Source organism: Dermacentor variabilis, chromosome 3 (genome assembly GCF_050947875.1).
Source record: "Dermacentor variabilis isolate Ectoservices chromosome 3, ASM5094787v1, whole genome shotgun sequence".
In the NCBI taxonomy this organism is placed as follows: domain Eukaryota; kingdom Metazoa; phylum Arthropoda; class Arachnida; order Ixodida; family Ixodidae; genus Dermacentor; species Dermacentor variabilis.
Window position 1 is genome coordinate 139677126 of NC_134570.1, and position 24445 is coordinate 139701570.

At 45.7% G+C, this 24445-nt stretch overlaps 1 protein-coding gene across 1 annotated transcript in view; it reads left to right on the forward strand.

Moving 5' to 3' along the window:
* Nucleotides 1–24445, forward strand: part of LOC142576324 (nose resistant to fluoxetine protein 6-like) — a 100843-nt gene that overhangs the window by 46238 nt on the left and 30160 nt on the right. Inside the window, exon 7 of the mRNA XM_075686406.1 lies at nucleotides 23891–24064. Coding sequence (XP_075542521.1) covers nucleotides 23891–24064 — 174 coding nt within the window. The remainder of the gene's footprint in view (nucleotides 1–23890; nucleotides 24065–24445) is intronic.

A 24445-nucleotide genomic window follows, 5' to 3' on the forward strand; every position in this document is an offset into this window, starting at 1 on the left:
TAGCTGATTATTACTTTAATGACGCTTAAGTGCGTCACAATGCATAATTATAGAAAGATACTCTCAATACAGTGACTAGACGGCCGTCTTTGGCTGCAAAAATGCCTATCAACATTATTTTGAACTTCTACCAACTTTCTATTTACTTTACTGACAGTCTATCTACATTTACGTTCTTGTAATATTTGTTCATACACTGTCAAAATACTTCTTTCTTACTTTTGTATAAAGAATATTTTACATGCACCGTTAACAGACTTGCTTCTTGTTTCTGTATAAAGAATAAAGTACACTGTTAAAATCCTTCCTTCCTACTTTTCTATGAAGCATATTTTAAATACACAGCTGAAAGACTTCCTTCTTAGTTTTGTATAAGGAACATTTGTTCATAGACCGTTAAAAGGCTTCCTACTTACTCTTTTATAAAGAATACTATAAGTACCATCGTTAACAAATCTTCTTCTGATTTTTGCCTAATAACGACTTTAGTACTCCGTCGAAAGGCTCGTTACTTTTGTGTAAGGAATGTTTTACTATGCATTATCAAAATAATTTTTTTTTTCTGAAAGACATGTATTCTGAGTACGGCGACAGCTCGTACTGTTTGCCGAAAAATACTTAGAATGGGAAGTAACTTGAGAGTTTTTAGATAAATTTTTCTAGCACACATTAATGTCGATATATGACATACTCAGAAACCAAGCTCTTTGTTTTAAATCACAGTTACAATCCAACTCGGTGGCGAATTGTTGACGGAGTGCTACATAAGTGTTTAAAGAAATATTTTCGTACACTGTTAGAACTAATATTTTTAAAGGTTTTACAGGACTACGTGAGCGTGTGGTGATGTCAGCACACTTCGAGAAAATTTGCTTCCGCTACGCCACCTGACCGCTGTGATAGCGGAGTACTGTGCAGGCCGCGCACCAGTTACACAGCTTTATGCCGGCCTTGGGGCTGGTTAATTATAGGCCGATTTACGCTTGAGCCGTGACACCGCCTGCTTGCCGTGCGCGTGCGGTCGTCCGGAAAACTGCACATTTCGCACACTGGGGCGCTATAACGTAAAACTATTCCAAACTTTTCTATTCCAATTCTGCTATCAGCCCTCCACGATTGGTCAAAAACTTTTTCGACCACGCCCACTTCACCTGTCTGTCACGCGACGTCACGAAAACCGCAATACCTCGCCATCTGATATGATGTATACACAGTGATTATGCATGATTTGACAGAAAAAAGAAAAACATTTATTTCTGATTCGACCCCTTTTCGCCATTAGCCCTCGGCTATTGGCAAAAAGTTTTCGGGCTGCACCCACTTCACCTGCCTGTCACGCGACGTCACAAAACCGCACAAACTCACCGCGTCAAAGTGACGTGTACGCGATAAACATGCATTAATATGCCGAACAAAACTGAATTTTCTTCGGAATAGCCGCAGGCTGCCCCCTTCCGAAAGGAATAAAAGATGGCTGCCGCCGATCGCTGACACGCTGGGTACTCGCACCTGCCGGAGAGCATTGGTGTATTTGCGTATAATAAAACTTCTTGCGTGGCCGTGTAACCTTTTTGAGCCCTTTCGGCACGTTTACCACCTCATTCTGCCAACTCTTCTTTGCTGAGGGTCAGTTTTAGCGTCATTCTTAAGCTGCCGTTGCATGCCGCCGCGATTTTCGACCAGCCACCGCAAGCTAAGTAAGGGAAAGCCGCCCAAGCGCAGACGCCGGCACCACCCTCTTATCCGGTTATCGATTTTCAGTGCACTGGCTCTGCTCCAGTGAATCCCTCTCCACTTGAGCGTTCTCCTCGCCTCTTGTCAGCCTATTAGATACAACAAGCCGCTCAGTGTAGGCAATGTTATTCGCTTTTCAAGCAAGCAAAAGTGACCTCCTATGAATGAGGAGAGCGTTTGACTGGTCTGTTCAGACAACCCTGCGGGTGACCGCACGGTGCTTGCATCGGTGGTTGCGCAAATTTGACGTCAGGAGATTGGAACAGAAACATATTGGAATAGTTTTACGTCATAGAGCCCCTGGTTCACAACTTTTGGCATACACTGGGCTCGCACTTGCAGTGTATACCGAAATATGTGTACCAGTCTGCGAAATGTGCAAATTTTCACCCGACCATATGCGAGCGGGCAGAGCGGGCGGTGTGGCGTGTGGCTCGAGCGCAAATCGGCTCTTAGCAAGCACAGCTGTTGCAAGGCCACCAATTAGCTTTGCAACGAGATGACCAGCTCAGTGTACTCCGCGATATGAATAATACGCCCTAAGTTGGAACATGCCAGCACAGTAGCATCACGATATCTGTTAAAAACAAGAAAGTGAGCCGAAACACAGAGTAACACGGCGCTGGAACGTTGCCGCTCAAACATCCAAAAGGCTGAAAAATACAGCTGCTGTTTAGTGAGAGTGAGTGCTGACCTGAGAAAGCGCACAGGCCCAATACAAAGAAAAGCGGAATCCTTGCAAGTGACACCTTTCCGCGAAGAAAGAATGAAATTATCCTTACTGTATAAAAAATGTAGCTTTGTTCGCGTCCCTATTCGCGCGCTTTCGTCCCTGCCTCCTACCGACGGCTTCTGCACATTAAAGAAAACCAATAGGACGTTGCATAAAAGTATAGGCAGAGTAACTATGTCGACTGATCTGCTTTATGACAATGGTTGCTTGCTGCGTGAGAAAACAGATCGAAAACGGATAGTTATGCCCTCTTAATATTAAATAAATTAAATTGTGTCGTTTTACTTGCCAAAACCATTTTCTGATCATGAGGCACGCCGTAGTGGAGGACTCCGGAAATTTCGATCACCTGGGGTTCTTTAACATGCACCTAAACCTATGTACACGGGTGTTTTCGTATTTCGCCCCCATTGAAATACGGCCGCCGTGGCCGGGATTCGGTCCCGCGACCTCGTGCTGAGCAGCCCAACACTATAGCCACTGAGCAACCACGGCGGGTCCTATTAATATTGAGTGCTTTTACTTCATAACACGGCGGCAAAATTCTGAGCTTCCGGTTTCTGAAATTCCGCGGGTACCAAGAGCCAGGATCAAAGGCCATGCTTTTTCCGTGCTTCGGGCGTCACTACAATAGATTTCAGCATTACTTTGCGCTGGGCGCCATGAAGCAAATTTTCGTATTTGAAAGCGGCAAGTACTAAAGGATGTTTTTGTGCAAAATATAATAACCACATTATTTACCCTATATCATCTTATTTTTCTATTTTTATCACATTTGCAGAAAAAAGCCGGTTTTCAAAACAATAATTGTCTCGAAAGATAAAATTATACAGCCCTAACTGCACAACAAAATTAAGCCGGCTGTCTTGTAAGCTTCTCTTTCAACCTGGGTCGTGAGGTACATTCGTCCCTCTAGGCGCAGCTCCCCAGAAGGGGATGCGCGCACAAAGGCCCGCCACAACTTTCACCGGCAGGTGATGAATGTCTAGGTGTCGTTCAACCCTCGCAAGGTTCGGCGTAAAGAGGGGCTTTAGTTCCGCGGTGATAAAGGCGAAGCGGGGGGATGGAAAGAATGTCACATGCCTCTCTCGCGCATGCGCACAAATTTGACAGTGGTCCGAGTCGAGGCAAACAAGGAGACCGTCGCCATCGATATCAGTTCATTTGCGACGCCGGCGTGGTACGGTCGGGGCGATGTAGGTGTTTGGCCGTCTATTGTAGCAGCAATATTTTTGCTGATGTTTATGCTTATGCTGTGTTGTGGCTGATTCATCGGTACAAGCCAACCAGCGCCCTGCTTGCGAAGCCCTTGGCGCTTTTTTCGTTCCGTGATGCGAACGTTTTTGCAACTTCTCTACCAGCTGCGATGCGGTGTCGTGTGGAGTGATGGTGAAACTGCACAAGTAGAGAACAGCTGTTCTTCAAGACAGCACTGCGCCGAAGTTTTGTCTGTCTCCAAATTTTAATAAAAGGTATGGTCTTTTACATCATTTTTCATAAACATATCATTTTATATTATTTTGAGTTCAGTTTCTGATGCCGCATTTTGGCAGGTTATAGCGCGAACTGTAATGACGCGAAATGTTTTAAGAACAAATTTCTTACATTGTTGAACTACGCCGCGTCATGCGGTTCGCCTGAAGTTGCTATAAACACGAGGCGTGCAAACATTGCGTTTTCACAGCGGTCGCGATGATTTAATTTGTGGTAAATATTGTCTGATCATGAACTCATTGTTTGCTCTTTCCTACTCTAGCTGTGGAGGCTGAGAGGTAGTGAAATTTTCAGCTTATAGTTCCATGGTTCACAGTGACATAGGTAGCAGCGCTTAGACAAGTGCCTTTGTGAAAGAAAATCATTCGCATTTGTCCAACCACTGCAACCTATGTCATTGTGAACCGGCATTTTTTGATACTGGTATGTTGTTTTCGAGTAAATATAAACGAACACGTGAAATTACAGACGCGTTTCATATAGTAAGGCGTGCTTAAAAATGCATCAGTCAGCCATTGGTTGCTATGACTGACGAAGTTGTATTATTGAATAATGCTTCAAGATTTGTAATCTGTTTGTATAAAAATTTATAACTCCTTTTGCACATGCTCGGTGCAGATAGCTGGCGCTTTTATGTTCTGTCTCTTTCCAAAAATAAACAGTTGTGAGTTAGCGCTCGGGTGTCCACCTTCTGTGCGTCCTTGTCTATTGTGCGCGCTACAAATTTCACCATGAATAAACCTTGTAATTTACTTTTGGAATGAGTAAATTATTTATACAGAAAAGTGGTTAAGAAGACACTTTGGGAAGCTGAAATTATTCAGGCCACAACTTTGGGGGCTACAACAATAATTTTAGGCTGTTATCTTTATTGCAGAAACGACCTTGCACACTTTCCTAGTTTTAATAACCTGCAGCAAAGGATATGCATTGCAAAATGTGCCCCATCCTTGCCATTTCCTCTGCGAGTATGCAGGGATAACGGCTACAATTTTAGCACTCATGTGAACTTGCGCGTGAAACTTGTGAAAAAGCTGTTCAATATACGTGATATGCTAACCTGAACATGATGTTAACACGGACCATCTTGTTTCTGTGCAGGGTTCACTCTGCAAAGATTCTGAGACATCAGCTCTGAATGTAAAAAAATACATTATCATCGATGCTTGCTAGACATTATGCGAGAGCTGCCGTTCTGTAATCAACTAAGTCATCTTTATTTATAATTTTTATGAATTTCTGTTACTTTTCTCATAACTTCCTGTAAATATTATTGTGTGAATAAACTTCCTTTAGTGCAAAATTGCATCTGTTTTTCATGTACATGCACCTTCTAGGTTGCATACTGCCATTTACCAACATGTTCACACACATTCACAAATGTTTACACCATGCTACTAAGTCGTATGTAGGACAAATGTTGCTAGGGGGCTAGTAAAACGTCAGTAGCAAGTACAGGAGCACATCTAACTAAAATGTTGCCACAATGTTACTACAGAGCCTAAAGACTTGTGTCGGTTGACGGTTGCTGCAATGTTTACAGACCATCTATGCACGTGGTTCAATTGAAGTACGGTGGCCAACTGTTGACACGATATTACTAGGGTGTATAGAGACAAATGTTAATAGGTGATTGGTACGAAGTTGACAACGTCTACAAGCGTTCTTCTATTGAAAGAATGTTAGCACAGTGTATAGTGAAGACCTTTTAATGGCGAATTGGTAGGAAGTTGGTAGAACGTTTCCATTCTTCAATTGGAAGAGTGTTAATAGGTGGTTGGTAGGAAATTGGCAGAAAATTCTACAAGTAACATTCTACTTTTCAAAGAATGTTACTAGGGCTTATAAAGATAAATGCTCATATGAAATTGGTAGGAAGTTTAAAGACATCCTATGAACACATTCCTATTGGGAGTTGGGGGCCAATTGTTTCTAGGTTGTTACTAGAGCGTTGTTAGGATGTATAAAAGCAGTTGATAGGACTTCCATTGACTATTGGTAGGTTCTAGTAACAATAGTCTAAAGACGGTCTAAAAAATGCTGCTAGAAATTTTTATAAGGGTTAGCTGTGGTAGTCGTGTTTGTTGGCACTGGAGCATTGGCCGCTGCCACTACCCATTAGCTCGAGGCAAACGCACGCGGTTGTTTTCCTATGGCAGGCGCCGACAATGTGCACACTAGGAGTCCGCATGCACATCAAAACGATGATTACACGCAAGTGCCGTTTTTGCTATTTTCGCCTGTCTTTTTTTTTTTACTATCCCCATTGACACCATTTTCGAATGAAATTAGTTTTCGCCCTGTGACAGCGTGCGGTAATACTCGCATTCAACGCAGAAATGTCATTCGTTGGAAATGACGCTAGGTTTGCCGTGTGACAGGGGTACTGCTTACGTGTGGGAATCCATTGTAGACCTTTTGGGGAACTGTTTTTTCCGCGCGTTCCTTGTCGGCGCAAGCTCTCGCCTGCGTTCTAACAGCCCCTCGGTAAGACCAAATAAAAAAAAATCATCACCCCTTCCACTCTGTGAAGAATGACGAGCAGCGACGCTGTGGTGTGTTTAACCTCAATGGACACATCTATGTATATATAGGTATTACTATTAGCAGCACGAGCATCGAGTGACACTGTTGTTTCATGCGCAGCACTTCCGGTTCACCTCTTGAGACGACCGATACGAAATAAATTTGAAAAAAAAAAGAAAATGTGGTACAGTACAAAATTCATCGGTTTCATTATAGATACGATATCAGAGCGTAAGTTTAGTTACAAGTTGCGTTATTGCAATGTTCGGAATAATTAGAATTAATTTGAAAACGCTCATTACCGCACACCAAAGCACAGAATCGTAGACTTTAGAGACTCGCCACGCGAGCACGACTTTGCCGAAACTCCTGGAAACCCGGTAGTAGAAAGCGGCAGTAATGACGTCACTAATGACCTCACACACAAGAAGATGGCATATGCACCCGGCTAATTAATGGAAAACAGTTGCCTGGCATAAACTGAAGATTTACCTAGCAATGCGAATGTGACATGACTTCCTCCTTTCTCGCTTCTCTCCTGGCGCTCACCTGCTCGCTCGCTCGCTTGCCCGCAACAGCTGCGCGCGCACGCTCGTTACATACTCTGACGTCAGCGCCGTTCGCTAGAAGGCTACGCCCCGCCAGATGGCGCGCGCTGCTGTTTCTCTTTGCTCTTCCATTCTGCTCGCCTGCATATCTTTCCAGGGGAAAGACGCTCGCTCGCTTGACCTAAAGAACACCAATGCCGAGGTGCGAGTGCCACTAAGAGACACCTAAGTGAGATTAGGGTCTCCTACCAGTTATTATTATTATTATTATTATTATTATTATTATTATTACTATTAAACTGCGCGTGCGTCACTGCTTGCTGCCCTCAACGTAATAGTGCCTGCCTCGCCTCCCTGCTCGTCATAGTTGGGCTGCCCTCTGCGAGGCAACACAAGCTGCCAGTGACAGTTACGGCGCGCCACTAACGATTGCTGCGCGTCGCCTGGTGAGCGATAGTAGCTGTGTAGGTTTCGACAAGAATTCCTTCAATGAACAGTTTTCCCCTTCTAACGCCTGTTTTGTTCATTAGTTTTCAGGCTGTAGTATATTAGCATGTTTATAATATCTAACTAGTTTGCTGTGAACAATGGGAAAAGACGACAGCTGCATTTCCTGTCATAAGGCTCTGCCTACTGATGGAAAAATAATGGTGTGTGCTCAATGCAAATATTCGTATCATCTAGGACAGTCATGTTCTGGAATAGCAGCTAACACTTTCACTACTATGGGGAATGCTAAGAGAGATGCGTGGATCTGTAAAACGTGCAGAAGTAACAAGAAACTAAACAGCGGCACAGAGGCTGAACTGGAGGATAACAATGGTTCTGAGTCATCACTGTTGAATGAGCTAAGGGAAATCAGAAAAAAGTTTGCAATCATTGCCGATTCTGCATAAGAAGGTTGAATCTCTCCTACTGCTGCAGGAAGAGTTCACGGCTGTATCGAAAACAGTTAAGGAACTCGAAGGATCGGTGTCGTTTTTTTTTCCGAGAAGTATGATTCTGTTTGGAAACAACAACAGGACATTCAGGAACGTCAAATGTCTGATTGCGCTAAACTGGAAGCTCTGAAAACAACAGTGTTAACTCAGGCAGCAGTAATACAAAAGCTAGAAGAAAAGCAAAATGAAAGTGAGCAGTACAGCAGACTAAAGAATCTTGAGATCCACGGTTTGCCAGTGAAAAGTAATGAAAGCCTAACACAAAAAATCACGCAAATGGCAGCAAATGTGGACCTCTCGGGGTTTTCATCTGACGATATTGCAGCCGTACACAGCTTAAAAGTCAAAATCAGTGGTACACCTGTGGTCGTGGTGCGCTTTAAATCTGTAATTTGGAAGGAAAAATGGCTTGAAGCGCGGGGAAAGCTGAAGAAACTACGTGAAAGTGCATCTTTTCCAAAGATCTACTTCAATGATAACTTGACCAAAGTTAACCGTGATCTCTTCTGGAAAGCGAGAACGAAGGCAAAAGAGGAGGGTTATCAGTTTTGTTGGACGAAAGGAGGCAAGATCTTCGTGAAAAAGAATGAAACAGCGTCTCTTGTTCGAATTGGTAAACAAGCAGACCTGGAAAACATTGCTTAGCCAACATGCCTTTTTCTTTCAGTGAACTACCAGACTTCAGTTCATTTAAAACAGAATTTCTGTGCAGCTCTGATGAGGATTTTACCATTATGAGCGTTAATATTCGAAGTCTGCGTAAATACTGGGACGAATTTAAATTTCAGGCTGAATCGGCAGCTAACTTTGTAGACGCATTTGTGATTACAGAAATCAATGTTTCCCAGGCTTGCCTTGATACGTTTACATTACAGGGCTTTTCCGCACATTTTGTCACACGAAGCGGGCGTCGTGGCGGGGGCATTGCTCTCTATGTAAACGACAACTGTGAAGTTTCTTCTATTGATGCATCTTTTGTACATGCCGAATCTATGATGGTCAAAGTTTGTAAAAGGTCATTTTCTGTCCATATCTTATCGATTTATCGACCACCCTCATGCAGCCTTTCACGTTTTCTTGTTGAGCTTGAAGAAGCTCTGCGGCAGTGGAGCTCAGTGGACCAATTTTGCTTGATCGGAGACTTGAATATCAATATTTTATGCCCTGAAAAAGTGACTGTTTGTGATTATTTGTCTACGTTGTCCGCTTATGGTCTGGAATGTACAATTGCAGCTCCTACTAGAGCGGAATTAGTTAATAATAGCCTAGTGCAATCTTGTTTAGATCACATAGCGGTCAGAGCTCCCTGCTGTTCATTTAGGTCATGTACTATTCTACAACGCATGGCGGACCACTATTTCGTAGAATGTCGTCCAGTTCTACCATACGCGTCTAGAACGTTATCGGTGGAAACTGGATCTGGGCAGCGTAAATGCCTTGCCCCTACTGTTAATCAATCCAAGCTTGATAACCTTATCGTTTCGTTTGACTGGTCATCCTTAGCCAAAGGAGATTCTTCGGCCAAAGTATATGAAAGGTTCTGCATGCAAATGAAAAACTCTGAATTGCGTTGCACAAGGCTGATAGCTAAGCCGATAAGGAAGGGTCACTGCTGGATGAACACGGAAATTCTTGCTTCCATTTCGTATCGAGACAACTTGTGGAAACGCTGCAAAAGAAATCCCAGAAACCAAAGACTGCGATTAGAATACAAGTCGGCAAGAAATAGAGTTGTTGCTCTTCTGCGTGGCGCCCGACGTCGTTACTTTTTTTATAAATTCCAACAATCTTCAAATAATGTAAGCAAAACTTGGTCTTTGGTAAATCATCTCAGAGGAGTGAGTTCCAATAGCCGTTCTATTTTCAGTGTTTTTCAACAACCTCCCGCAGAAGTGGCTGATGCTTTCAACAGGTACTTTGTTAAAGCGTCCCAAAGGGCCGTCTCTCTATTTACAAGCACTTCACCGTTAGGGCATTCCGTATCTGCGTCGGCTTTTCTTCCGAAAATTTTGAAGGGTGATCTGGAGGCAATTATTTTCAGTTTCCGTCCTAACAAGCCCACTGGATATGACGGAATTTCTTTACACACCATCAGAAGGAATTTCAATGCACTGTCAGATATTATCCTGCATATACTGAATGGTTTTTTGGAAGGCGACGAAATTCCAGAATGCTTAAAAACTGCAGTTATTGTACCACTACACAAGCCAGGGAAGAAAGATAGTATTGAAAACTATCGGCCAATTTCAATATTGCCGATTATTGCTCAGGTCTTAGAAAAATTTCTTTTCCACACTATGTCTTCTTTTCTTAACAAATTTTCTATCCTGACCAATCGACAGTTTGGCTTTGTTTTAGGGCGTGGTACTGTGGCACTGCTTGAGGAATTTTCAGATGAACTGTTTTCGGCATTTGATCAGAATCTTTTCACATGTGCCCTATTTTTAGATGTAGCGAAAGCGTTTGACACCCTGAATCATCAAATCTTGTTAAGTAAACTGCATTTTTGGGGATTTCGTGGGCCTTTTTACAAAGTTCTCGAAAATTATTTGAGCAACAGATTTCAGGTGGTCTCTACCGATGATAAGGGCATATTTAGTTCTAAGCTGTCGGTAAAAGCTGGAGTTCCTCAGGAGTCCATTTTGTCGCCATTTTTGTTTAATATCTTTGTTAACGACTTCTCTTTGGCAATTTCGAAATGTTCAGTATTCCAGTATGCTGACGACACTGTATTATTAGCGAAACACCTTTCTTATAAAACATCCACTGAAATGTTGCAAAATGACGTGCACAAGGCAATGCTTTGGTTCTCTAATAATGGAATTGTTGTAAATGCCCAAAAAACAAAACTTGTTTGTTTTAGCTCCCCACTTAAGACTACTGTTATTAACTTGCCTCTCTACTTGCATGAGTCAGACTGTGTTCATTGTAAATGCGCACCTATTCCATACGTGGACTGTGTGAAATATCTCGGAATCTATTTCGATAGTAATTTATCGTGGCAACATCACTTATCGCTTATTTTTTCCAAACTGAGGTCAGTAGCCTGGCTGTTATTTAATATCAAAAGTATTGCACCCTTGTCTGTAAAAAAGATTACAGCACAGGCAGTAGGTTACAGTGTGTTAAGGTATGGCATTACAGTCTTTGGCTTTTGTTCGGGTCGTTGGAGATGCAGGGTTGACCGGATTATAAAAAAACATTCTTAAAAACGTTGCGTACAATTCCCCAATAGTAACATCTGCAAACATCTTCCGTGAACTTGGGCTACCAAACTTCCATTCATTACTTATAGAAACAGTTGTCGCTAAACATTTCTGTAATTCCGCTTTCAAACAAAAACGTGCCGCCGCAAGGGAGCTTAGAAAACATGTCCGTTACGTAGTTCCGCGTTCAGCCACAAGGCATGGCGCGGCCAGACGCTGTGCTTATGTGCCTGACATATTTAACAAATTACCAGAAGAGATATTTAACGCGGCATCAAAAAGAACGCTCAAACACATCTTAAAGCAGCTAGAGTAAAATTACACTCTTGTACATTGTTTTTTTTTTTTGCATCGCAATATTTACCTCTTCAATTTTCGTTATATGTAGATAACCAAATGTTATCGTGTTCTTTTTAATTTTTTGCCTTTCATTTTTTTATTTATTTTTTATTTATTTTTTATTCATCTCTCATCAATTTTTGTACATCTTTTTGCCTTGTCTATCATATTCATTGGCACGGTCCTACAAGCCAACTAAGGCTTAGACCGGCCTGCTTGTGTTGTTTTGTATATTGTGTGACAATAAACATTATTATTATTATTATTATTATTATTATTATTATTATTATTATTATTATTATTATTATTATTATTATTATTATTATTATTATTATTACTGAAGGACACAGACAATGAATACATCTTTCGACTGTGGAGTAACTTATTCTTTTATGAAGCAGTGATGTGTGCAAGTACCGCAGCATGGCAGATGGGAATTCCCCAATATCTATAACGTCACTGTGAACTACGCAATTGCGAAAAGTACATGAAACTCGGCCTAATGTTAGTCGTCTTCGCGGCTAATTTTTGTATAATTTGTTTCGGGATAGTTTCGATAAAACAAGAGTTACTGACGTTTTCTGTAACCATACTCTCTCTGTAGACGGCCATGTATTCACAGCAGACGAGAATTCTGTAACGTTTACAACTTCAGTGTGAACTAATTATGACAAGTAAATTTAACCCGGCGTGATAATAGAGTCGTCTTAACATCCAATTACAGTGTAATGTTTTCTAATATACCTTCATTAGATTGAGAGTTACAGAGCATTCGCCAGAAACTGGAGACGAAAATTTTTTCGTGTCGGCGCGACGTGTAGACGGACGGACATCGACCACTGCCGGAGGGTAGCTATATACAGCTTCGCTGCAAAAAGTAAGAAGTGGCAGCGGACAGAGGTCAGGGCTCGGAACTAACAGCAATGCTTTAGTGACATCCCTGCTATCAAACATGCAACATTCAATAAAAAAAATATTTCTTCGCGAACCCTCCCAGACTGTCCTGACCATGGCTGGATGCTGCTGTTTTGCGAATAGCTTATACGCAGCACAGCACGATTATCTTTATTAGCCTTACAGGTGTCCTGAAAGCTGGCCTTTTTTTTCCGCGGAAATACTCACTGGTGAACCAGTATCATCATCAGTCTAGTTACGCCCACTGCAGGGCAAAAGCCTCTCCCATACTTCTCCAACTACCCCGGTCATGTACTAATTGTGGCCATGTCGTCCCTGCAAACTTCCTAATCTCATCCGCCCACCAGACTTTCTTCCGCTCCCTGCTACGCTTCCCTTCCCTTGGAATCCAGTCCGTAACCCTTAGTGACCATCGGTTATCTTCCCTCCTCATTACATGTCCTGCCCATGCCCCCCCCCCCCATTTCTTTTTCTTGATTTCAACTAAGATGTCATTAACTCGCGTTTTTTCCCTCACCCAATCTGCTCTTTTCTTATCCCTTTACGTTACACCCATCATTTTTCTTTCCATAGCTCGTTGCGTCGTCCTCTATTTAAGTAGAACCATTTTCGTAAGCCTCCAGGTTTCTGCCCCGTAGGTGAGTTCTGGTAAGACACAGCTATTATACACTTTTCTTTTGAGGGATAACGGCAACCTGCTGTTCATGATCTGAAAATACCTGCCAAACGCACCCCAGAACCTTTCTTACTCTTCTGATTATTTCCGTCACATGATCCGGATCCGCCGTCACTACCTGCCCTAAGTAGATGTAATCCCTTGCGACTTCCAGTGCCTCGCTGCCTATTGTATATTGCTGTTCTCTTCCGAGACTGTTAAACATTACTTTAGTTTTCTGCAGATTAATTTTTAGACCCACCCTTCTGCTTTGCCTCTCCAGGTCAGTGAGCATGCATTGCAGTTGGTCCCCTGAGTTACTAAGCAAGGCAATATCATCAGCGAATCGCAAGTTACTAAGGTATTCTCCATTAACTTTTATCCCCAATTCTTTTCAATTCAGGTCTCTGAATACCTCCTGTAAACACGCTGTGAATAGCATTGGAGAGATCGTATCTCCCTGCCTGATGCCTTTCTTTATTGGGATTTTGTTGCTTTCGTTATGGAGGACTACGGTGGCTGTGGAGCCACTATAGATATCTTTCAGTATTTTTACATACGGCTCGTCTACACCATGATTCCGTAATGCCTCCATGACTGCTGAGGTTTCGACAGAATCAAACGGTTTCTCGAAATCAATGAAAGCTATATATAAGGGTTCGTTATATTCCGCAGATTTCTCTATCACCTGATTGATAGTGTGAATATGTTCTATTGTTGAGTAGCCTTTACGGAATCCTACCTGGTCGTTTGCTTGACAGAACTCTAAGATGTTCCTGATTCTATTTGAGATTACCTTAGTAAATAGTTTGTAGATAACGGACAGTAAGCTGATCGGTCTATAATTTTTCAAGTCTCTGGCGTCCCCTTTCTTGTGGATTTGGATTATGTTAGTGTTCTTCCAAGATTCCGGTACGCTCGAGGTCATGAGGCATTGCGTATACAGGGTGGCCAGTTTTTCTAGAACAATCTGACCACCATCTTTCAACAAATCTGCTGTTACCTGATCCTCCCCAGCTGCCTTCCCCCTTTGCATAGCTCCCAATGCTTTCTTTACTTATTCTGGCGTTACTTCTGGGATTTCAAATTCCTCTAGACTATTCTCTCTTCTATTATCGCCGTGGGTGCCACTGGTACTGTATAAATCTCTATAGAACTCCTCAGTCACTTGAACTATCTCGTCTATATTAGTAATGATATTGCCGGCTTAGTCTCTTAACGGATACATCTGATTCCTGCCACTTCCTAGTTTCTTCTTCCCTGCTTTTATGCTTCCTCCGTTCCTGAGAGCATGTTCAATTCTATCCATATTATACTTCCTTATCTTAGCTGTCTTACGCTTGTTGATTAAATTGGAAAGTTCTGCCAGTTCTATTCTAGCTGTAGGGTTAGAGGCTTTCATACATTGGCGTTTCTTGATCAGATCTTTCGTCTTCTGCGATAGCTTACTGGTATGCTGTCTGACGGAGTTACCGCCGAGTTCTATTGCATACTATTCAATGATGCCTACAAGATTGTCGTTCATTGCTTCAACACTATAGGGTCCTCTTCCTGAGTTAAAGCCGAATACCTGTTCTGTAGCTTGATGTGGAATTCATCTATTTTCCCTCTTACCGCTAACTCATTGATCGGCTTTTTATGTACCAGTTTCTTCCGTTCCCTGCTCAGGTCTAGGCTAATTCGAGTTCTTACCATCCTATGGTCACTGCAGCGCGCCTTGACGAGCACGTCCACATCTTGTATGATGCCAGGGTTAGCGCAGAGCATAAAGTCTTTCATTTCTAGTCTCGCCATTCGGGCTCCTTCACGTCCACTTTCGGCTATCCCGCTTGCGGAAGAAGGTATTCATTATCCGCATATTATTCTGTTCTGTAAAGTCTACTAATAAGCCTCCTCTGCTATTTCTCGTGCCTATGCCATATTCCCCCACTGACTTTTCTCCAGCCTGCTTCTTGCCTACCTTGGAATTGAAGTCACCCATCAGTATAGTGTATTTTGCTTTGACTTTACCCATCGCCGATTCCACGTCTTCATAGAAGCTTTCGACTTCCTGGTCATCATGACTGCATGTAGGGGCGTAGACCTGTACGACCTTCATTTTGTACCTCTTATTAAGTTTCACAACAAGACCTGCCACCCTCTCGTTAATGCTATAGAATTCCTGTATGTTACCGCCCATATTGTTATCAATCAGGAATCCGACTCCTAGTTCTCGTCTCTCCGCTAAGCCCCGGTAGCACAGCACGTGCCCGCTTTTTAGCACTGTATATGCTTCTTTTGGCCTCCTAACTTCACTGAGCCCTATTATATCCCATTTACTACCCTCTAATTCCTCCAATAACACTGTTAGACTCGCCTCACTAGGTAACGTTCTAATGTTAAACGTTGCCAGGTTCAAATTCCAATGGCAGCCTGTCCGGAACCAAATGGCGAACCAAATGATATCTAAATGTCTTCGTTGAAGCAAACCTACATCACCAATGGCGTAATTCCTTTTGTGAAGCAAACATTTCGAATCCTGCTTTTTACTGGAGTTTGCGGTTTGATGCATCTATCTGCTTGGTTCATCATTCGCCGAGCAAACATGACAGTCTAGCCTGCTCCAGGATGGTCCCGACCTCGTAGCCACGCCGACACTTTGATACAGTGTCACGCGGTTGGGGTCACCGCGCCTTGCCGTCTCCGCTGGGAGACAGGTATTCGCCGTGGTGCGAAACGCTGTGCAGAATATAATCATTTGCGTGACATTAAATTACTTCACCGCTTCACTTCTCAGATTCCAACATGTGGGTTGAATCTGCATAATTTTAAAATGAAAACTTTCAAATCTGCTTTTCCCATACATTGCATTCCGCGCAATAAAGCATTGGTTGTTAGTCAGCACCTTGTCTGCCGCACTACCACCGCGGGAACAAACGGTGCTTTAAGACGCCTGATCTCGCCTGATTGCCCGATCTCGTGCACTTGATAGCATTCCCGGTAATACATAACTGTTAATTTTGAATTAAATAAATGAAAAAAATAATAATGATATCTGCTGTCTCAAAAAAGACAGGAAAATCATGACATCTTTGCACTGCATGCAACTGCGTCTTCTGCGCGTGTCCTCCGAAATGACTGGCGTGCTGTGCAGCGTAGCCTACCGCGGCAGCCACGGCGTGCCGCGACGAGCTCTTACGCCTGTTTGGATCTGGTCGCTGGTACGATCTGTTGGGAACTCGGCGCTGACGCCCGTGGTTGTACCTGGGTCGCAAGCCCCAAGGGTAGCGTTGGCCTGGCGGCCTGGGGTACAACTGGAAGCATCCGAAGGTCCCGGCAAAGCATGAGTCGACTGGTAACAACAAAACAACTTGTTTATTTTAACATCGCAAAGAGTTGGTGGTCAGGTTTGACCGAAGTAGAGAGACGGGAGAGCACTTCACTCAACAGAAGAAATCGGAGCCCTCCCTTTTTTGCGTCCGGGGGCAGCTGTTTTTATACTCTCGCAGTTGAGGGCAAGAAGGAACCCCTCAAAAGACGAGCACGTGAATGTACAATGGGCTAATGGTGACGCACACTGTCGTAGCGATGCCGTAGCACCATGACGAGCACGATCTCGTAGCACCCTGTCGAGCACGATCTCGTAGCACCCTGTTGTAGCGCTGCCGGTCGGGCACAATGACTGTAATGAGAGGATGGTCCCTGCTTTGGCATCGCCTGTTTCGGGCACAATGACTGGAACGAGATCCCTGCTTTGGCATCGCCTGTTTCGGGCACAATGACTGGAATGAGATCCCTGCTTTGGCATCGCCTGTTTCGGGCACAATGACTGGAATGCGAGGATGATCCCTAGGCGGTCGCATCGCCGCAGTCGCGCCTGGAAACACCTGGCGATGAGTGTTGCGGCGACGACGATCGGGCCAAAATGTCTGCCGCCCCGCCGCAGTCGCGCCGGCAAAACCACGTGTCGCAGGCGAAACGCAACAGACCGCCCCGCCGGGGGAAGGAGATCCCGATGGACAGGGGACTGCATCCGCTGTCCGGAGGGATGTCGCTCGATGATGCTCATAACCGAAGTCGGGCGTCCCTCGACGTTTCTTGAGCGCAGCGCACAGAGAAGGCCTCGTTCTCTTGTTCAGGTTCGCACGGGACACTGCAAAGTGACTTCGGGAGAGTTCACATTTTTGTTCTCGTTCCCGGCAAGCGTTAGAACTACGCTGAAACTCAACCGCTCAGTCAGCAAGCACGGCACAACCCTCACTAAGCCCTGCCAGGCTCTTTCCCCTTTTTATACCACTGCCTAGTTCCTTACAGTAGTCTAGCATCACTCAGAACGCGTCCACAAATTGAAAAATTGCACTAGAAAGCATATCATCACTTTGAAACACTAAACAAAAGCAATATGTTAAAAAAAATCCTGCCTCAGGAAGAAAAACATCAGTAACAAACAATTTTGAGGCTGATTCCTACGTTAGGGGCTTCGACTTAAGCCATCGGCGTTACCGTTGAGACTCCCCTTTTTGTAACGCACCTCAAAGGAATATTGTTGTAAAGCGAGGCTCCAGCGCAGGAGGCGGCCATTTTTGGGAGAGATGGTCTGCAGCCATTGGAGAGGGCAGTGATCCGTCTCAATGATAAACCTCGAGCCGGCTAGATAGCATGACAATTTCTGAACGGCCCACACGAGACACGCACACTCTTTCTCGGTGGCGCTATACGCCTGCTCACGACTGGACAGCTTACGACTAGCATACAGGACGGGGTGTTCTACTTCTCCATTTTCCCGTTGGCACAGTACAACGCCCATGCCTCGCTCACTAGCATCGCACTGAACAATGAACCCTTTTGTATAGTCTGGCGATCGTAGCACAGGCTGGCTTGTTAGGGCACTCTTTAGGGCGCTAAAAGCTCTTTCCTTGGTCTCGTCCCAGACGACTGTTTGAGGCTCTGTCTTTCTTAGAGCATCCGTCAGGGGAGCCGCGATATCAGAGTACCTAGGGATGTACCTCTGATAGTAGCCGGCGACACCCAAGAACGACCGAATATCGGTCTTGGTGCGCGGTTGCGGAAAGTCTCGCACAGCGGCCACTTTTATTTCAGATGGGCGGCGACGACCCTGACCAATCACGTGACCGAGGTAGACAACCTCGGCCTGTGCTAACTGGCACTTAGGAGCCTTGACTGTCAAGCCTGCTTCGCGCAGGCGGGTTAGCACTGCCCGCAAGTGTGTCATATGCTCAGACCAGGATGCGGAGAATATCGCTACGTCGTCTAGATACGGTAAAGCGAATTCTTGCTGTCCCCGCAACACTTTATCCATGAGACTTGAAAAACAGTATGGCGCGTTCTTCAAACCAAAACTCAACACTTTAGGACGGAATGTTCCCATTGGTGAAATGAACGCCGCATACCTACTAGCCTCTTCTGTAAGTGGAACCTGCCAATAACCCCTGACAAGATCTAGGGTGGAAATAAACTGAGCGCTACTAACTTTCTCAAGGCGCTCCTCGATGTTAGGGATCGGATAAATTTGATCCTTAGTGATGGAATTAAGCCTGCGGTAGTCGACGCAAGGACGAGGTTCCTTGCCCGGTACCTCAACTAAAATCAAAGGGGAGGTATAATCACTCTCACCTGCCTCAATAACACCGAGCTGTAGCATTTTCTTTACCTCAGCCTCCACAATATCGCTCTGGCGGGGTGACACCCGATACGCCTTGGATCGTACTGGCTCTGGGGAGGTAAGTTCTATATCATGAGTAAGTACAGAAGTCCTACCAGGCCTCTCAGAGAACAGACCTTGAAACTCTTGTAATAGCTGGTGTAGTTCGGTTTTCTGCTCGGGCGACAGCGGTGCTTTACTGATAAGGTCACTAATGACTTGACCAGTGTCTTCCCTGTTCGTCACTGAGCCTAGTCCTGGAAGCTCGACCGGAAGCTCTTCAGGAACGTTTACCATCATGCACACCACTGCTTCCCTTTGTCTATAAGGTTTGAGCAGATTACAGTGGTAAACTTGCTGTGCTTTCCGCTTTCCTGGCAGACTTACCACGTAGTTAACGTCCGACAGTTTCTGAACAATTCGTGCTGGGCCCTCCCACTGCACGTCTAGTTTGTTGTTTAGCGATGTGCGCAATATCATGACCTCATCGCCAACCTCAAAACGACGGGCCCTGGCTGTCCGATCATAATAAACCTTGGCCCTCTGCTGGGCCTTTGTCATTGCTTCACCTGACAACTCCTGTGCCCTTCTTAAGCGTTCGAGGAGCTTAAGCACGTACTCCACCACGACTGGGTCGTCGCCCCTACCTTCCCATGATTCTCGAAGCATGCGAAGCGGAGATCGAAGCGAGCGACCGTACACCAGTTCAGCTGGCGAAAACCCCGTAGCCGCATGCGGCGCGGTCCTTAATGCAAACATCACCCCAGGCAGACACAGCTCCCAGTCAGTTTGATGTTCAAAACACAAGGCTCTCAACACGCGCTTCATGACGGAGTGGAGCTTCTCAACGGAATTCGACTGTGGGTGGTACACTGAGCTGTGTAACAGCTTTGCCCCACACCTTTCGAGAAAAGTTGTCGTCAAAGCGCTAGTAAACACTGTGCCCTGATCTGATTGAATTTCTGCAGGAAAACCAACTCGCGCAAATATGGACAGTAGTGCATTAACTATCTCAACTGAGCTGAGTTCTTTAAGCGGCACTGCTTCAGGGAACTTTGTCGCTGGGCAGATCACAGTCAAAATGTGTCTGTACCCCGTGGCTGTTACCGGCAGAGGTCCCACTGTATCAATAACGAGCCGTCTAAAAGGCTCCGTTATGATAGGTACCAATTTCAACGGCGCCCTTGATTTGTCCCCTGGTTTGCCCACCCGCTGACAAGTGTCACATGTCCTCACGAAATGGTCTGCGTCCCGAAAACACCCTGGCCAATAGTACTCTTGCAAGAGACGGTCCTTAGTTTTCTTAACTCCTAGGTGTCCGGACCACGAACCCCCATGCGACAAGCGCAACAGATCCTGACGATAGCATTGAGGCACGATCAGCTGATCGAACTCCACTCCTCTTCGGTCTAGATACTTCCGGTACAGGACTCCACCTCTTTCCACAAAACGCGCAGTTTTCCTGGCGATACCTTCTTTGACATTGCAGCGCACGTTTTCCAGGCTGCCATCCTTTTTTTGCTCGGCTATCAAAGCCGACCGGCTGACTGTTAGCAACCTATCAAGTCCGTCTGACGTAGGCGCGATGAGCAAATCAGTAGATAGCTCTTCTAACTTTCCCGTGTCGGGCGTTTCCTCTCCAGTATCTGGCGCCTTTAACGTTACAGACTCAAGTTTATTCAGTTCGGGCGTGCTCTGAATATCAGCTTGCTGCGCCTCTGACCCTTTTTCGTTGTTTGATAACGTCGGCCCCGCAACTACCGCCTTTGCAGCGAGCTCCCGAACCTTCGATCTGGTTAAGGCCTGAACACTAGCTTCACCAAACAAAAGCCCCTTCTCGCGCAGGAGGTGATCGGACCTGTTTGAAAATAGGTACGGGTACTGGGGTGGCAGCATAGATGACACTGCCGCCTCTGTCTCAAGCGCTCCGAAAGGTCCTTCAATAAGCACCTTTGCTACTGGCAGACACACGCTATGAGCTTCCACGGCTTGCTTGATCCACGCGCACTCGCCCGTGAACATATGGGGTTCTACGTAAGATGGGTGAACTACATCCATCGTAGCTGCGGAATCGCGAAGCACTCGGCACTCTTTCCCGTTCACGAGGAGGTCTCGCATGTAAGGCTCGAGAAGCTTCATGTTCTCGTCAATGCTGCCTATTGAAAAAAACACAACTTTTGGTGTTGTTTCCGGACACTGCGCCGAAAAGTGACCCGGCTTCTGGCACGTATAACACAAGCGCGCTCGCCTCATCTCGAACCGCTTTCTGCGTTTGGCTGCCGCCGTCTCTTTACGTTTGGTCGGACTGCTTTCGCTCGCATCCGCACTACGCGTGTCCCCCTTTAATCTCATGGGCGTGAACTTCGGCCTCTCAAACTTCGAGCCAAATTCACCCTTTTGACCGTCCTTAGCTCCGCGAGCCCGACGCGTCACAAACTCCTCGGCTAGCTCAGCGGCTTTAGCCACCGTACAAACGTCTGGCCTATCCAAGACCCAGTATCGCACGTTCTCCGGTAACCGACTATAAAACTGTTCTAGCCCGAAACACTGCAGAACTTTATCGTGGTCACCAAACGCTTTCTCTTCTTTGAGCCACTCCTGCATGTTCGACATAAGCCTATACGCAAACTCTGTATATGACTCACTTCTGCCTTTCTCATTTTCCCGAAACTTCCGACGGAACGCCTCCGCAGACAGCCGGTACTTTTTTAGCAGACTCGATTTTACTTTGTCGAAATCCTCTGCTTCCTCTCTATCCAAGCGAGCGACTACGTCGGCCGCCTCGCCGGGTAACAAAGTGAGCAAGCGCTGTGGCCACGTTTCCCGAGAGAACCCCTGCTTCTCGCACGTTCGCTCAAAGTTAACCAGGAACAAACCAATGTCCTCTCCAAGCTTAAACGGCCGCATCAGGTCAGTCATTTTGAACAATACTCGTTCTCCTGCACCGTGTGCCTGACTTCCATTACGAGCGCGTTCCATCTCTACCTCGAGACGCTTCATTTCCAAAGCGTGTTCGCGCTCTGCTTTTTCTTTCTGTTCTTTAAGTTCACGCTCTTCTTTTTCTTTCTGTTCTTTAAGTTCGCGCTCCTGTCTTTTTGACCTCTCCTCAATAGTCTCAAGGCATTCCGACAGCTCGTCATCCTCAGCCTCTAACTCAAGAATAGCCTTTAGCAGTTCAGGTTTTCTTAGTTTGTCTGAGACATCCAGACCCAACTCTCTTGCAAGCTCCAACAATTTCGGTTTGCGCAACGACTTCAAATCCATGGCTGCTCTGAATGCTGCTTTCTCTACTGCTTACTATTGTCTTGCCGCAAACTAACCCGGCAGCAACGACAACCACAATTACCAGCTCTGTTTCTGACACTAACAAAAGCCTGGCAAAGCTCAGAAGAAGAAAGTCCCGCACTCACCAAACCTCGCAGGCAGGAATTCCGCGCAGTCGTTCCGCTGCAGGCAACCAGTCGTCCCACAGGGCTCGTTGCACTGCTCCCGGATCGTCGTTGAGCTGCTCAGCATACCGTCAACTGCATCTCTTCGCTGCTGGCCTCCGTTGTCGCGATCTCGCCGCTGGCAGACAGTTGTTTGAAGTCGTAGGCGATCTCACCGCTGCCAACCAGATGTTTGGATCGGACTGCTGGTACGATCTGTTGGGAACTCGGCGCTGACGCCCGTGGTTGTACCTGGGTCGCAAGCCCCAAGGGTAGCGTTGGCCTGGCGGCCTGGGGTACAACTGGAAGCATCCGAAGGTCCCGGCAAAGCATGAGTCGACTGGTAACAACAAAACAACTTGTTTATTTTAACATCGCAAAGAGTTGGTGGTCAGGTTTGACCGAAGTAGAGAGACGGGAGAGCACTTCACTCAACAGAAGAAATCGGAGCCCTCCCTTTTTTGCGTCCGGGGGCAGCTGTTTTTATACTCTCGCAGTTGAGGGCAAGAAGGAACCCCTCAAAAGACGAGCACGTGAATGTACAATGGGCTAATGGTGACGCACACTGTCGTAGCGATGCCGTAGCACCATGACGAGCACGATCTCGTAGCACCCTGTCGAGCACGATCTCGTAGCACCCTGTTGTAGCGCTGCCGGTCGGGCACAATGACTGTAATGAGAGGATGGTCCCTGCTTTGGCATCGCCTGTTTCGGGCACAATGACTGGAACGAGATCCCTGCTTTGGCATCGCCTGTTTCGGGCACAATGACTGGAATGAGATCCCTGCTTTGGCATCGCCTGTTTCGGGCACAATGACTGGAATGCGAGGATGATCCCTAGGCGGTCGCATCGCCGCAGTCGCGCCTGGAAACACCTGGCGATGAGTGTTGCGGCGACGACGATCGGGCCAAAATGTCTGCCGCCCCGCCGCAGTCGCGCCGGCAAAACCACGTGTCGCAGGCGAAACGCAACACGCCCCCGCGACACTCAACTTTTGGCCGGTGCTCTCCGCTACGTAGCTTCCAGCGCGTGATCGAAGACGAAAGGAGAGAGAAAGCCGGGTATCGGCGCGATAACTCCATTTATATTTGAAAGATTAAAAAAAATTGGTGGCATGAGATTTGCGAGAGACGTCCCTGAATAGTGAGGTGACTCTATGATCTGACAGAAGGGTGTTCACGTCCCCTTTGACCTACAGGATTAAGAGCAGACTGCGAGCAGATTCAAATCGAGAAAGTGCAGCAATTTCACTATAGTGCGCATCAAGGTAGATGAATACATGGATGTTCTAGTCAGCTGTGTCATTTTACTGCTGCCGCACATTGACCGAACCACACACCTTACACAGACATAGCACGCGGCACCCACACGTAGTTATGATAATAAAATGACCATGAAGCACATGTGACAATGGCATTTATTGATTCCGTTCCATGTCGAAAAAATATAGCATTGCTCATAATTAGAGACAAGACTGCAATGAAAGATACCGGTATCCACCTCAAAGACAATCTGTATAGATGCGGCAGGCCATTAGATTTGCTCATTTTCTGGACGTCGCGGCTGTAGCGAACTTCTTTCAATACCGGAGTCACTCGGGAACTATGATTTGAAGCGCATGGGCACACAAAGCAGGTGCAGATTCCTTTAGTGGATGGATCTTGTGTATTGAATTCTCCGACTGTCGCCTAGTATATGCTTCACATAACATTCAATTGGCGTCCCGCAGGATTCTGGGCGGACACGTTGAAGGCGTTTTCTGCCGTAAGGAACACGGAATCACTGCTCAAGGTGACGCCACCCGAACACGAGTGCCTCAAGTGCCTGAACGGGCTGCGATTCTTCACCGCCCTGTGGGTCATCTTGGGACACAGTTACAACATACTGGACCCGCATATCCTCGGTGCGTCCGCTCGCAAGTCAGACGTACCTTCAACGATAAAAAGCAGATGGTATAGTGAGCGGGCTGATGACAAAGGAACTAAGACAACACGGAAAGCAAGCACTAGACCATGGCGCTGACTAATCAGTAAATTTTATTAGAAGGGCCTAGAACGAAACAAATTAAACGGAAAGTGAACAAATAAAAATACAAATGCACGAAAAGCTGAAGGTAGGCGTATCGGCAAGCCACCACTTGTCCTGTCTGAAAAAGAAATCCAGTCCTCTATAAACACATGGTAGCTACTAGTGTACTCGTGTATGTGTGCTTCTTACGGTTGATTGTTTTCTTGTTGCAGTCAAGTATGGAGATGACCGATACCCTTCCTATAAAATTTAGTTG